The 13,821-nt window shown below is 41.9% G+C and overlaps 1 protein-coding gene across 2 annotated transcripts; it reads left to right on the forward strand.

Moving 5' to 3' along the window:
• The first annotated feature begins 405 nt into the window (after window positions 1-405).
• On the forward strand, window positions 406-13,641 carry antkmt (adenine nucleotide translocase lysine methyltransferase). 2 transcript variants are annotated; one of them, XM_021624325.2, is made up of 6 exons: window positions 406-507; window positions 3,867-4,029; window positions 6,832-6,936; window positions 11,947-12,087; window positions 12,654-12,704; window positions 12,963-13,641. In XM_021624325.2, exons 2-6 carry the CDS (start codon window positions 3,868-3,870, stop codon window positions 13,167-13,169), a joined length of 666 nt encoding a protein of 221 aa, XP_021480000.2. In that variant the 5' UTR covers window positions 406-507; window position 3,867; the 3' UTR covers window positions 13,170-13,641. The 2 variants fall into 2 exon arrangements, with proteins under 2 accessions (XP_021480000.2, XP_036793804.1); XM_036937909.1 differs by lacking the exon at window positions 6,832-6,936.
• Window positions 13,642-13,821: the final 180 nt, after the last annotated feature.

Consider the following 13,821-nt stretch of genomic DNA (forward strand, 5'->3'; position numbering starts at 1 on the left):
TTATGACTTGAATGGGATTCTTGCCACAAATGCATTTGGAAACGGTGCCAGGGAAATGAAACCAAAGCATCGATTGCTGTCCAACCTTGCCCATAGCCAGGGGTGTTTACAGTCCACTGATTCTGTTTGGATTTATTTATGTCCCACCACATTCCGTTTGCTTTTGTCCAAGAAACGTTTTGCAACAGACTTGGCGGAATGACAATACCCGTGTTTACAGGGTAAAGAAATCAAAATGTATTTTTATTTGGGTGGCCTAACCCTTTAATCTAAGCCTAAAAGTTGAGTGTGTCAGACTAAGAGATCCAAATAACTCATTTTTAAGAGGCTTAACATCGAGGCTAACTGTATATGTTTAGTTAATATTTAAACAAAATACACAAACCACCTTGAGTACAGTGGAACGCAGATCAACAATAGATTATGTACTGGTACAACGCATTAGCATACGGACTCATTCGTCCGGTCCGTCAAGGGTAAGATCCGTCCAAGGTTGCAGCTTGCCAGGTCTGTAATTGCTTCTCGGTTATTTTATTTTCTCTTAACTACATGTTATCACGTATTAGGAGAAATTAATACATAACTTATGTCCTCGTAAATCCTCAAGCGATTTGTCACATTGCTTGTTCGTTATAACAAGTAACAAAAGGTTAGCTCAGAAATGCATCATCTCATCAAAACAATGGATCAGCCCAGTCGGTCATCTCGTGGAGATGAAACCGCGAGAATATTATGGGTCATGGTTAGAAGGGATCCCGATTTAGTCAAATTAACGCGCATTTTAGCTAAACCTTTAATTAACCTGAACACAATTCTCCTTATCTGCTACGAGAAGTCAAATCTGACGTTAATTTGACAAAAATTGGATCCCTTCTAGCGGTGACCAGAATGTGATCATGAGCAGCAGTAGTTCCTGGTTTAAGGTTTTTGTTATTGATTATTTGGAAAAAGATTGGGCGAAGGCTTGATTTTGATCTGCCCGTATGCAGATGATAAACGGTTTCAACTAGATTCCATAACCACAAAGTCACAATTGACTATATCATAACAAACATTTTTGTTATGATATAGTAACGCGTCGAACACACCGACAGTGTGTTTCGCAAAATAGGACGCAGCATCATCTAGATATGTATGCAACAAAAGTTCAACATTCACCTTCTGCTACCATTTCTGTCAAGCCGTCCACGCATACAGTGGATTTACCAAACGTATGCGTCAATACGTTTGGTAAATCCAACATATGCACTACACCGAACGCTCTGCAACAATGCTGCAAGGCAAACGCAGTGTTTCATTGGACATTAATGTAATTCTGGTGTACAAAACTGCAATAATGCTGTCGGTGTGTTCGAAGCGTTTCAGATTCTAGTTTTGGAAACCGAAAACTGTATGGAGATGGGGGCTTCCGATAACGCAAGTTATCGCGAGTTTTCTTATTGCATATAGGTAGGGTATTTCCCCCCTAAATTCAATGATTTACTCTGAGCATTATGGCTGCATTTCAAACTCATAATAGACACACCCTTGTCCACTTACCATCATCGAATTATGCACTTGGGGGGAATCCTCGCAGCCATATTTGTCTTCGGTCCAAATGATTAGCCAAGCATGGGAAGTTTGCAACGTAAGCCCCTCAGCCCTCATGATTTGGAAAGGCACACACCTGTCTATATAAGTTCAGACAGTTGACGGTGCATCTCAGAGCAAAAACCATGAGGTCAACAGAATTGCCGTAGAGCTCTGAGACAGGATTGTTTCAAGACACAGATCTGAGGAAGGGTACCAAAACATTTCTGCAGCATTGAAGGTCCCAAAAAACACAGTGGCCTCCATAATTCTTAATTGAAAGAAGTTTGAAACCACCAAGACTCTTCTTAGAGCTGGCCGCCCGGCCGAACTGAGCAATCGGGAGAAGGGCCTTGGTCGGGGAGGTGACCAAAGCTTGGTCACTCTGACAGAGCTCCGGAGTTTTTCTATGGAGACAGGAGAACCTTCCAGAAGGACAACCCCTGCAGCACTCCACCAATCAGGCTTTTATGGTAGAGTGGCCAGATGGGAGCCACTCCTTGGTAAACGACACATGACAACCCGCATCTAAAGGACGCTGACCATTTGAAACAAGATTCTCTTTTCTAATGAAACCAAGAATTAACTCTTTGGCCTGAATGCCAAGTGTCACGTCTGGAGGAAACCAGGCACCGCTCATCACCTGGCCAATTCCATCCCTACGGTGAAGCATGATGGTGGCAGCATCATGCTGTGGGGATGTGTTTCAGTAAGGGACTGGGAGACTAGTCAGGATCAATGGGAAAGATGAACGGAGCAAAGTACAGAGAGATTCTTGATGAAAACCTGCTCCAGAGTGCTCAGGTTCACCTTCCAACAGGACAATGACCCTAAGCACACAGCCAAGTGTCACACCCTGGTCGAAGTATTTTGTGTTTATCTTCATGTATTGGGTCAGGCCAGGGTGTGGCATGGGGTTTTTGTATTGTGGTGTGTTTTGTCTTGGGGTTTTGGTGTGTATGTATTGGGATTGTAGCTAGTGGGGTGATCTAGCAAAGTCTATGGCTGTCTGGAGTGGTTCTCAATCAGAGGCAGGTGTTTATCGTTGTCTCTGATTGGGAACCATATTTAGGCAGCCAAATTCTTTGAGTTTGTCGTGGGTGATTGTCCTTTGTGTCCTCTGTGTCAGTTTGCACCAGTTTAGGCTGTTTCGGTTTTCACATTACGTTTATTGTTTTTGTATTGATTCGTGTTTACGTTGTTAAATAAACATGGATCGCAATAGCCACGCTGCATTTTGGTCCGATCCTTGTTCCACCTCTTCGTCAGAGGAGGAGATAGAAGAAAGCCGTTACACCAAGACACCGCAGGAGTGGCTTCGGGACATCACTCTGAATGTCCAAGAGTGGCCCAGCCAGGGTCCGGACTTGAACCCGATCAAATATTTCTGGAGACCTGAAAATAGCTGTGAAGCAACGCTCCCCAACCAACCTGACAGAGGTTGAGAAGAATGGGAGAAACTTCCCAAATACAGGTGTGCCAAGATTGTAGCGTCAAGGCTGTAATCACTGCCAAAGGTGCTTGAACAAAGTATTGAGTAAAGAGTCTGAATACTAATGTAAATGTCATATTTCTTCTTTTTTATATATAAGTTAGCTAAAATTTCTAAACCTGTTTTTGCTTTGTCATTATGGGGTATTGTGTGTAGATTGATGAGGGAATATATATTTTTTAATCCATTTCAGAATAAGGCGGTAACGTAACAAAATGTGGAAAAAGTCAAGGGTCTGAATACTTTCCGAATGCACTGTATGTTGAAAGTTTATGAATGTAATTTGTAATAAACTAGCCTATAAAAAAATGCCTGTAAAAGTCATACAAAGATATAACACCATTCAATTATATGTTTTTCCAGAACAAAAATGTGTTGTTAGCTAGCATCTTTCAATATTCCAGGTTTATTGATAGCCCTGATAAAAGACTCATTAGATTATGTGCTGCAACAGGACTAGACACTACTAGGCTATACTAACTGCATATTATAAACTGGGTAGTTTGGCTCCGGGATGCTGAAAGCCGTGGCATATCAGACTCTATACCACGGGTATGACAAACCAATGTGTTTTTCTGTTCAAAACCAGTAACCAGTTTATAATAGCATTAAGTTACCTCGGGGGTTTGTGGTATATGGCCAATATACTACGGCTAAGGGCTGTGTCCAGGCACAACGCGCTGCTTCGTGCTTATGAACAGCCCTTAGCCGTTGTATTTTGTTCATATACCACACCCCCCGGTTCTTATTGCTTAAATATAACACATTTCTTTATTGCTAAAATATATATTTTTTGTATTTCAAGTATGGAAGAGGACAGTCCGGAAGAGTTTCTTGCAGAGTTCAAGGAGAAACATCTAGGTGCTTGGGGAATTGTCCAGATAACTGCTGGCACAGGGCTAGCTGTCTATGCCATGTGGGCAGGGGTTCTCATGCCGGGATTTCGAAAAGTCCCTCTGAGGTTACAGGTAAGACCTGGGTCGTTTTCACTGGGGTGCAATTCAATTACAGAATCATCAGATATAAATATACTGAACAAAAATATAAATGTAACATATAACAATTTCAAAGATTTTACCGAGTTACTATTCATATAAGGAAATCGGTCACGTTAAATAAATTCATTAGGCCCTAATCTATGGATTTAACATGACTGGTGACAGATACCTTAAAAAGAAATGCAGGGGCGTGGATCAGAAAACCAGTCCGTATCTGGTATGACCACCATTTGCCTCATACTTCATCTCTTTTGCGTAGAGTTGATCAGGCGGTTGATTGTGGAATGTTGTCCCACTAATCTTCAATAGCTGTGCGAAGTTGCTGGATATCCAGAGCATCCCAAACTTGCCCAATCAATCAAATGTATTTATAAAGCCCTTCTTACATCAGCTGATGTCACAAAGTGATGTACAGAAACCCAGCCTAAAACCCCAAAACAGCAAGCAATGCAGGTGTAGAAGCACGGTGGCTAGGGAAAACTCCCTAGAAAGGCTGGAAACTAGGAAGAAACCTAGAGAGAAACCAGGCTATGATGGGTGGCCAGGTCTCTTCTGGTTGTGCTGGGTGGAGATTATAACAGAACATGGCCAAGATGTTCAAATGTTCATAGATGCAATAATCATAATCACAGTGGTTGTAGAGGGTGCAACAGGTCAGCACCTCAGGAGTAAATGTCAGTTGGCTTTACATAGCAGATCATTCAGAGTATCTCTCCGCTCCTGCTGTCTCTAGAGAGTTAAAGACAGCAGGTCTGGGACAAGGTAGCACGTCCGGTGAACAGGTCAGTGTTCCATAGCCGCAGGCAGAACAGTTGAAACTTGAGCAACAGCACGACCAGGTGGACTGCTCAATGGGTGACATGTCTCGTGAGTATGAAGGTCATGGAAGAACTGGGACATTTTAGCTTCCAGGAATTGTGTACAGATCCTTGCGACATGAGACCGCGCATTATCATGTCTACATGTGATGGCAGCAGATGAATGGCACGACAATGGGCCTCAGGATCTCATCACGGTATCTCTGTGTATTCAAATTGTAATTTGATAAAAGCAATTGTGTTCGTTGTCTGTAGCTTATGCCTGCCCATACCATAACCCCACAGCCACCATGTGGCACTGTTCACAACATTGATCAGCAAACCGCTCGCACACACAATGGCACACGTGGTCAGCGGTTGAGGCTGGTTGGACATACTGCCAAATTCTCTAAAATGATGCTATGGGTGGCTTATGATAGATAAATTAATTTTAATGTTATCTGGCAACAGCTCTGGTGGATATTCCTGCAGTCAGCATGCTAATTGCAAGCTCTCTCAACTTGAGACATCTGTGGCATTGTGTTGTGTGACAAAACTGCACATTTTCGTGGCCTTTTATTGTCCCCAGCACAAGGTGTGCCTCTGTAAGGATCATGCTGTTTTAATCAGCTTCTTGATATGCCACACCTGTCAAGTGGATGGATTATCTTCTCAAAGGAGAGCTGCTCACTAGCAGGGATGTAAACAAATTTGTGCACAATTTGAGAGAAATTAGCTTTTTGTGCATATGGAACATTTCTGCTATCTTTTATTTCAGCTCATGAAACATGGGACCAACACATTACATGTTGCGTTTTATACGTTTGTTCAGTGTATATTATGTAGATCCGACTTGTCTTTCTGTCATGAGGATTGGGGAATTGTGTCAGCTCTATAGTTTACGCTTCACTTTAAAGCATCCAGGTATAATGCTTTATAATATGAGCCTTTATAATGTCTTATAATAGGGCTTATAATATGCTATTCCTGTCTTTATATCACATTTTTAAATGGGCAAGCTCTGTTCAATAACAAAGAGGGCTACCCGCCACTGTTTTGGTTAACAGCTGTGGGATGGGGCTGGAGAAATTAGTAACCACTCTCAAATTCATAGGCAGAGCTATGGATGCAAGGACTAACCATCCATGATAACAAAATTATAGTTTTAACCATGACGCTATACAGTGTTTGTTTACAATAACATTGTTTACAAACAATGAAGTAAAATAAGCTTATATTTTGGATTCTGCTGGGGTACGCACGACAGTTGAACTGAGCTCATGAGGCTTTAAGTCATTCTTTGAGAATCTGTGGGTTTATCATTAAATGTAAAAGTCACAAAATGGATGTACTCTTCACAATTGCTATTTTTTTTTATTAAATCAGAATCATTATGAGATGATTATAAGACGGGGATGAGCAACTCCAGTCCTTGGGGGGCCGGAGTGGTGTCAAACTGATTGCATTCTAAACTGTAGATCATCATTAGTTGATTATTGGAGTCAGGTGTGTTCGCTGGGGAAAAGATGTGAGAACAATTAGGCCCCAAGGACTGGAGTAATTTAGCAGACACTCTTATCCAGAGGAATTCACAGTAATGAGGGCATACATTTTCGTGCTTGTCTCCCGTGGGAATCAAACCCACAACTCTGGTGTTGGAAACGCCATGCTCTACCAACTGAGCCACACAGTACCATTGCTGCTTTTTTCTTGTTTTTCAAGTGAAGGTATTTTAAGGGAGTATGCGAGCACCTTCGTTCGGTTCGACTAGCTGAGGTCAGCTAGGCGCCAGCCGAACTGAAGCATGCTGACGCCTTTATAAGACATAAGGGCGTTATACATGCTCATGACAACTCTTACAATTCATTATAACCTCATCGTAGTACATTGCATCTGTAGGCTTTTAAGTAAAGTATTAAAGACATTTCTGTCTCCTAGTTCTGATAACCGATGTGGGTTGCGATATTTTCTGCAGGTGCCCTATCTCCCCGCCAGCAAGAAACAAGTGCGGAATGTGATGGCACTGCTGAGTGGTCGACATGGTAACCTTGTGGACTTGGGCTCCGGTGATGGCAGGATTGTAAGTAGGGCTGAGCGATGTGGCTTAAAAATCATATACAGTGCCTTGCGAAAGTATTCGGCCCCCTTGAACTTTGCGACCTTTTGCCACATTTCAGGCTTCAAACATAAAGATATAAAACTGTATTTTTTTTGTGAAGAATCAACAACAAGTGGGACACAATCATGAAGTGGAACGACATTTATTGGATATTTCAAACTTTTTTTAACAAATCAAAAACTGAAAAATTGGGCGTGCAAAATTATTCAGCCCCTTTACTTTCAGTGCAGCAAACTCTCTCCAGAAGTTCAGTGAGGATCTCTGAATGATCCAATGTTGACCTAAATGACTAATGAGGATAAATACAATCCACCTGTGTGTAATCTAGTCTCCGTATAAATGCACCTGCACTGTGATAGTCTCAGAGGTCCGTTAAAAGCGCAGAGAGCATCATGAAGAACAAGGAACACACCAGGCAGGTCCGAGATACTGTTGTGAAGAAGTTTAAAGCCGGATTTGGATACAAAAAATTTCCCAAGCTTTAAACATCCCAAGGAGCACTGTGCAAGCGATAATATTGAAATTGAAGGAGTATCAGACCACTGCAAATCTACCAAGACCTGGCCGTCCCTCTAAACTTTCAGCTCATACAAGGAGAAGACTGATCAGAGATGCAGCCAAGAGGCCCATGATCACTCTGGATGAACTGCAGAGATCTACAGCTGAGGTGGGAGACTCTGTCCATAGGACAACAATCAGTCGTATATTGCACAAATCTGGCCTTTATGGAAGAGTGGCAAGAAGAAAGCCATTTCTTAAAGATATCCATAAAAAGTGTTGTTTAAAGTTTGCCACAAGCCACCTGGGAGACACACCAAACAAGTGGAAGAAGGTGCTCTGGTCAGATGAAACCAAAATTGAACTTTTTGGCAACAATGCAAAACGTTATGTTTGGCGTAAAAGCAACACAGCTGAACACACCATCCCCACTGTCAAACATGGTGGTGGCAGCATCATGGTTTGGGCCTGCTTTTCTTCAGCAGGGACAGGGAAGATGGTTAAAATTGATGGGAAGATGGATGGAGCCAAATACAGGACCATTCTGGAAGAAAACCTGATGGAGTCTGCAAAAGACCTGAGACTGGGACGGAGATTTGTTTTCCAACAAGACAATGATCCAAAACATAAAGCAAAATCTACAATGGAATGGTTCAAAAATAAACATATCCAGGTGTTAGAATGGCCAAGTCAAAGTCCAGACCTGAATCCAATCGAGAATCTGTGGAAAGAACTGAAAACTGCTGTTCACAAATGCTCTCCATCCAACCTCACTGAGCTCGAGCTGTTTTGCAAGGAGGAATGGGAAAAAATGTCAGTCTCTCGATGTGCAAAACTGATAGAGACATACCCCAAGCGACTTACAGCTGTAATCGCAGCAAAAGGTGGCGCTACAAAGTATTAACTTAAGGGGGCTGAATAATTTTGCACGCCCAATTGTTCAGTTTTTGATTTGTTAAAAAAGTTTGAAATATCCAATAAATGTCGTTCCACTTCATGCTTGTGTCCCACTTGTTGTTGATTCTCCCCAAAAAAACAGTTTTATATCTTTATGTTTGAAGCCTGAAATGTGGCAAAAGGTCGCAAAGTTCAAGGGGGCCGAATACTTTCGCAAGGCACTGTATATATTTTTTTTCAAACTTATGGCCAATTCACAATATATCAACTCTAAATAAGATTTGTTGTATAATTAAAGGGAAGTTAGAAACCAATATACACAAGCAGTTAGAAAAGCCAAGGCTGGCTTTTTCAACCAGAAATTTGCTTCCTGCAACACAAACTCAAAAAAGTTCTGGGATATTGTAAAGTCCATGGAGAAGAAGAGCACCTCCTCCCAGCTGCCCACTGCACTGAGGATAGGAAACTCTGTCACCACGATAAATCCACTATAATTGAGAATTTCAATAAGCATTTTCTACGGCTGGCCATGCTTTCCACTTGGCCACCCCTACCCGGTCAACAGCACTGCACCTCCCACAGCAACTCGCCCAAGCCTTCCCCATTTCTCCTTCTCCCAAATCCAGTCAACTGATGTTCTGAAAGAGCTGCAAAATCTGGACCCCCACAAATCAGCCGGGCTAGACAATCTGGACCCTTTCTTTCTAAAAAATATCTGCCGAAATTGTTGCAACCCCTATTACTAGCCTGTTCAACCTCTCTTTCGTGTCGTCTGAGATTCCCAAAGATTGGAAAGCAGCTGCGGTCATCCCCCTCTTCAAATGGGGGACACTCTTGACCCAAACTGATAAAGACCTATATCTATCCTACCCTGCCTTTCTAAGGTCTTTAAAAGCCAAGTTAACAAACAGATCACCGACCATTTCGAATCCCACTGTACCTTCTCCACTATGCAATCTGGTTTCAGAGCTGGTCATGGGTGCACCTCAACCACGCTCAAGGTTCTAAACAATATCTTAACCGCCATCGCTAAGAAATAACACTGTACAGCTGTATTCATTGACCTGGCCAAGGCTTTCGACTCTGTCAATCACCACATCCTCATCGGCAGACTCAACAGCCTTGGTTTCTCAAATGATTGCCTCGCCTGGTTCACCAACTACTTCTCCGACAGAGTTCAGTGTGTCAAATCTGAGGGCCTGTTGTCCGGGCCTCTGGCAGTCTCTATGGGGGTGCCACAGGGTTCAATTCTTGGGCTGACTCTCTTCTCTGTACATATCAATGATGTCGCTTTTGCTGCTGGTGAGTCTCTGATCCACCTCTACGCAGATGACACCATTCTGTATACTTCAGGCCCTTCTTTGGACACTGTTAACAACCCTCCAGATGAGCGTCAATGCCATACAACTCTCCTTCCGTGGCCTCCAACTGCTCTTAAATACAAGTAAAACTAAATGTATGCTCTTCAACCGATCGCTGCCTGCACCTGACTGCCCGTCCAGTATCACTACTCTGGACGGTTCTGACTTAGAATATGGGGACAACTACAAATACCTAGGTGTCTGGTTAGACTAAAATCTCCTTCCAGACTCACATAAAACATCTCCAATCCAAAGTTAAATCTAGAATTGGCTTCCTATTTCACAACAAAGCATCCTTCACTCATGCTGCCTAACATACCCTCGTAAAACTGACCATCTTACGGATCCTCGACTTTGGCGATGTAATTTACAAAATAGCCTCCAACACCCTACTCAACAAATTGGATGCAGTCTATCACAGTGCCATCCGTTTTGTCACCAAAGCCCCATATACTACCCACCACAGCGACCTGTACGTTCTCGTTGGCTGGCCCTCGCTTCATACTCGTCGCCAAACCCACTGGCTCCAGGTCCTGCTAGGTAAGACCCTGCTAGGTAAAGACCTGCCTTATCTCTGATCACTGGTCACCATAGATGCACCCACCCGTAGCATGCGTTCCAGCAGGTATATCTCACTTGTCACCCCCAAAGCCAATTCCTCCTTTGGTCGCCTCTCCTTCCAGTTCTCTGCTGCCAATGACGGGAACGAACTACAAAAATCTCTGAAACTGGAAACACTTATCTCCCTCAATTGCTTTAAGCACCAGCTGTCAGAGCAGCTCACAGATCACTGCAACTGTAAATAGACCATCTATATATAGCCCAAACAACTACCTCTTCCCCTACTGTATTTATTTATTTATTTTGCTCCTTTGCACCCTCATCTACTGTCAAATCTACCATTCCAGTGTTTTAATTGCTATATTGTATTTACTTCGCCACCATGGCCTATTTATTGCCTTTACCTCCCTTATCTCACCTCATTGGCTCACATTGTATATATACTTATTTTTCTACTGTATTATTGACTGTATGTTTGTTTTACTCCATGTGTAACTCTGTGTTGTTATATGTGTCAAACTGCTTTGCTTTACCTTGGCCAGGTCGCAATTGTAAATGAGAACTTGTTCTCAACTTGCCTACCTGTCACTCCCGGGCCATAGAGAGGCTTTTAATCTCTATTTTGGTTAGGCCAGGGTGTGACTAGGGTGGGCATTCTAGTTTCTTTATTTCTATGTTTTCTATTTCTTTGTTTTTGGCCGAGTGTGGTTCTCAATCAGAGACAGCTGTCTCTGATTGGGAATCATACTTAGGCAGCCCTCTCCCACCTGTGTTTTGTGGGTAGTTATTTTCTGTAAAGTTTATTTGCCTTACAGAACTGTTTGTTTTTCACTTTGTTATTTTGTTCGGGTGTTTTGATCATTAAATATCATGAACACTTCCCAAGCTGCGCTTTGGTCCATGCCTTCCGACGAGACACGTAACACTACCTGGTTAAATAAAGGTTAAATAAATCAAATAAAAAGGTAAAATACACTTAATTTCAAACAGTAAAATTATAAGTACGCTAAATATAAGCCTTCCACAACCGTAAGACCCGCTAATAATTTAATTATTTCATTAAAATAGTTTAATAAAAAACATGAGCTGGCACACACCCAGAAAAATATGTTTGTGTGAAGGTGCTGACTATAAACTATCAAAATAAAGCGAGTCGCACACTCCACATATAAACTCCCAGTAATTTGGGTATTTACAATTTAAAGGCAATGCTACCAAATACTAATTGAGTGTATGTCAACTTCTGACCCACTGGGAATGTGATGAAATAAATAAAAGCTGAAATAAATCATTCTCTCTACTATTATTCTGACATTTCACATTCTTAAAATAAAGTGGTGGTCCTAACTGAATTTTTACTTGGATTAAATGTCAGGAATTGTGAAAAACTGAGTTTAAATGTATTTGGCTGAGGTGTATGTAAACTTCCGACTTCAACTGTACATTCAAATTTATCTAATTAATTTAACATATCGCCCAGCTCTAATTTTAAGTTTGGGTGTGCCCCTGCAGATATGGAATGGGTATCTGTGTATGCTGAATCTGTAAGCTGCAACAGGGCTTTGGTGTCCACAAGGTGTGTGTGTGTGCATGTGTGAAAGAGAGAGAAACGGTACCTTTGTTGAGAACCAAGTTCATGTTTTTATCTTTTCAGGTGCTGGAAGCACACAAACACGGCTTTGGTCCCACAGTAGGATACGAACTCAACCCCTGGTTAGTTTGTCTAGCTAACTTCCACGCATGGAGAGCAGGCCATTATGGGAAGGTGTCGTATCGGCAGGAAGACCTCTGGAAGGTGTGAAACAGGCAGATGTTATGTGTCTTTTTCCCAACCCCAAACCAACTGCTAGCTTCTTCAATTCAGATCTAAGAGGATTAGATAGGTAAACTATATGGCCAATAGCTTAATCTTGCACTCTGATAGGCTTGTTGGAATTTTCAGCATATTGCTTACACCAATCCAATTATTTAAAAACTACATACATGTCCAGGGGGCAGGGGCTAGGGGTTGATTAAGTTTTGAGTTCACATGTTTGGTTGTTGGTAAAACTCATCCACATATTTTATACCTTTTTCACTATTACTAGTTCCACAAAGAGTTACTACTAGTTGTTTTACCAAGCTTTATTGTTAGGGCCCAGAGTTTTTCCAGATTAGGTCAGGAAAAACACAGGACCCTACTTACTGTAGTTTCTTGGTTACTCTTATTTGTTTTTGGTCACTGTTTGTGTTGCTTTGTTCAGTTACATTCAAAGAGGACATGTTTACACTGTAAAAAATAAAATGGTGATAAAAATAAATAAAATGTGGCTAATAGATAGGTTGATTTTTGGATGATGATATTTGCATTTCTCATTCCAGGTGGACCTTACTGAGTGTAAGAATGTTACTGTGTTTTTGGCCCCCAGTGTGGTAAGTCTTTTTGCATTGACACACATTATTAATTAATGTGTGCAGACGATACAGATACTCAGCCATAGCGGTCAAACCATTTGCTCAGTAAATTGGAGCATGGCGCCACTGGTGACGAGGTTGAGGGGTCAATTCCTATATCATCTGGCTGCCGGAACAAAAACACCTGTTAGCTAGCTATAAATGAATAGACAGCTGCTAGCCAACTGATTTGAAAAACAGACAGCTGGATGAATATGTGTGTATGTGTTTGCCTAGCTCTCTTTATTGCAGGAGAAGATGGAGGCTGAGCTTCCAGATGACGCCCTGGTCGTAGCCGGTAGGTTTCCCTTCACTGAGTGGACTCCATGCAGGATTGAAGGAGATGGTGTCGACAGAGCTTGGGCCTATACCATGCAGGCCCAAAGACTGCCAGCAGGGAGTGCTGTGCTACCTGTACCTAAAGAGTTGAAATCACCAGTTTGAACTGAAAGTGAGAGAACCAAGTAACTGTCTGGACCAGGAAGACATGAGACATAAGCATGAGCGTTTGTATGATGGAAGAAACAATTGGTTGTCTGAGGAGGAGGGACAAAACATTTTCATCTACATGGGTTGACACAAGTTGCTGACTGAGACCCACTCCTCACAGTGTTGAATTGGTAGTTAGGGACCTTTTCTCAATTGGATTTCCTCAATTCCTTGCCTCCGTCCTCTCCTTGCCTTTTGAAAACAACAGCTGTTTCAAAGGGGGTGTGGTTGATTTCAAAACTCTTCGTGATAGGAATTGAGAAAAGACCAGGGAGTGAGATGCCGTCTGAGTATATGAACCTGTCAACAGATAAACTACCAAGCACATGGTACAATCCAGACATCTTTAAAAACCATACCTCTTCCACATTTTGTTACGTTACAGCCTTATTCTAAAATGGATTAAATAAAAACATGTCCTCTTCAATCTACACACAATACCCCATAAAGACAAAGCAAAAACAGGTTTTAGAAATTTTAGCAAATTTATTCAAAATAAAAACCAGATACCTTATAAACATAAGTATTCAGTCCCTTTGCTAGGAAACATGAAATTGAGCAAAGGTGCATCTTGTGTCCATTGATCATCCCTGAGATGTTTCTACAT

The sequence above is a fragment of the Oncorhynchus mykiss genome, chromosome 12 (genome assembly GCF_013265735.2).
Source record: "Oncorhynchus mykiss isolate Arlee chromosome 12, USDA_OmykA_1.1, whole genome shotgun sequence".
Classification (NCBI taxonomy): Eukaryota; Metazoa; Chordata; class Actinopteri; order Salmoniformes; family Salmonidae; genus Oncorhynchus; species Oncorhynchus mykiss.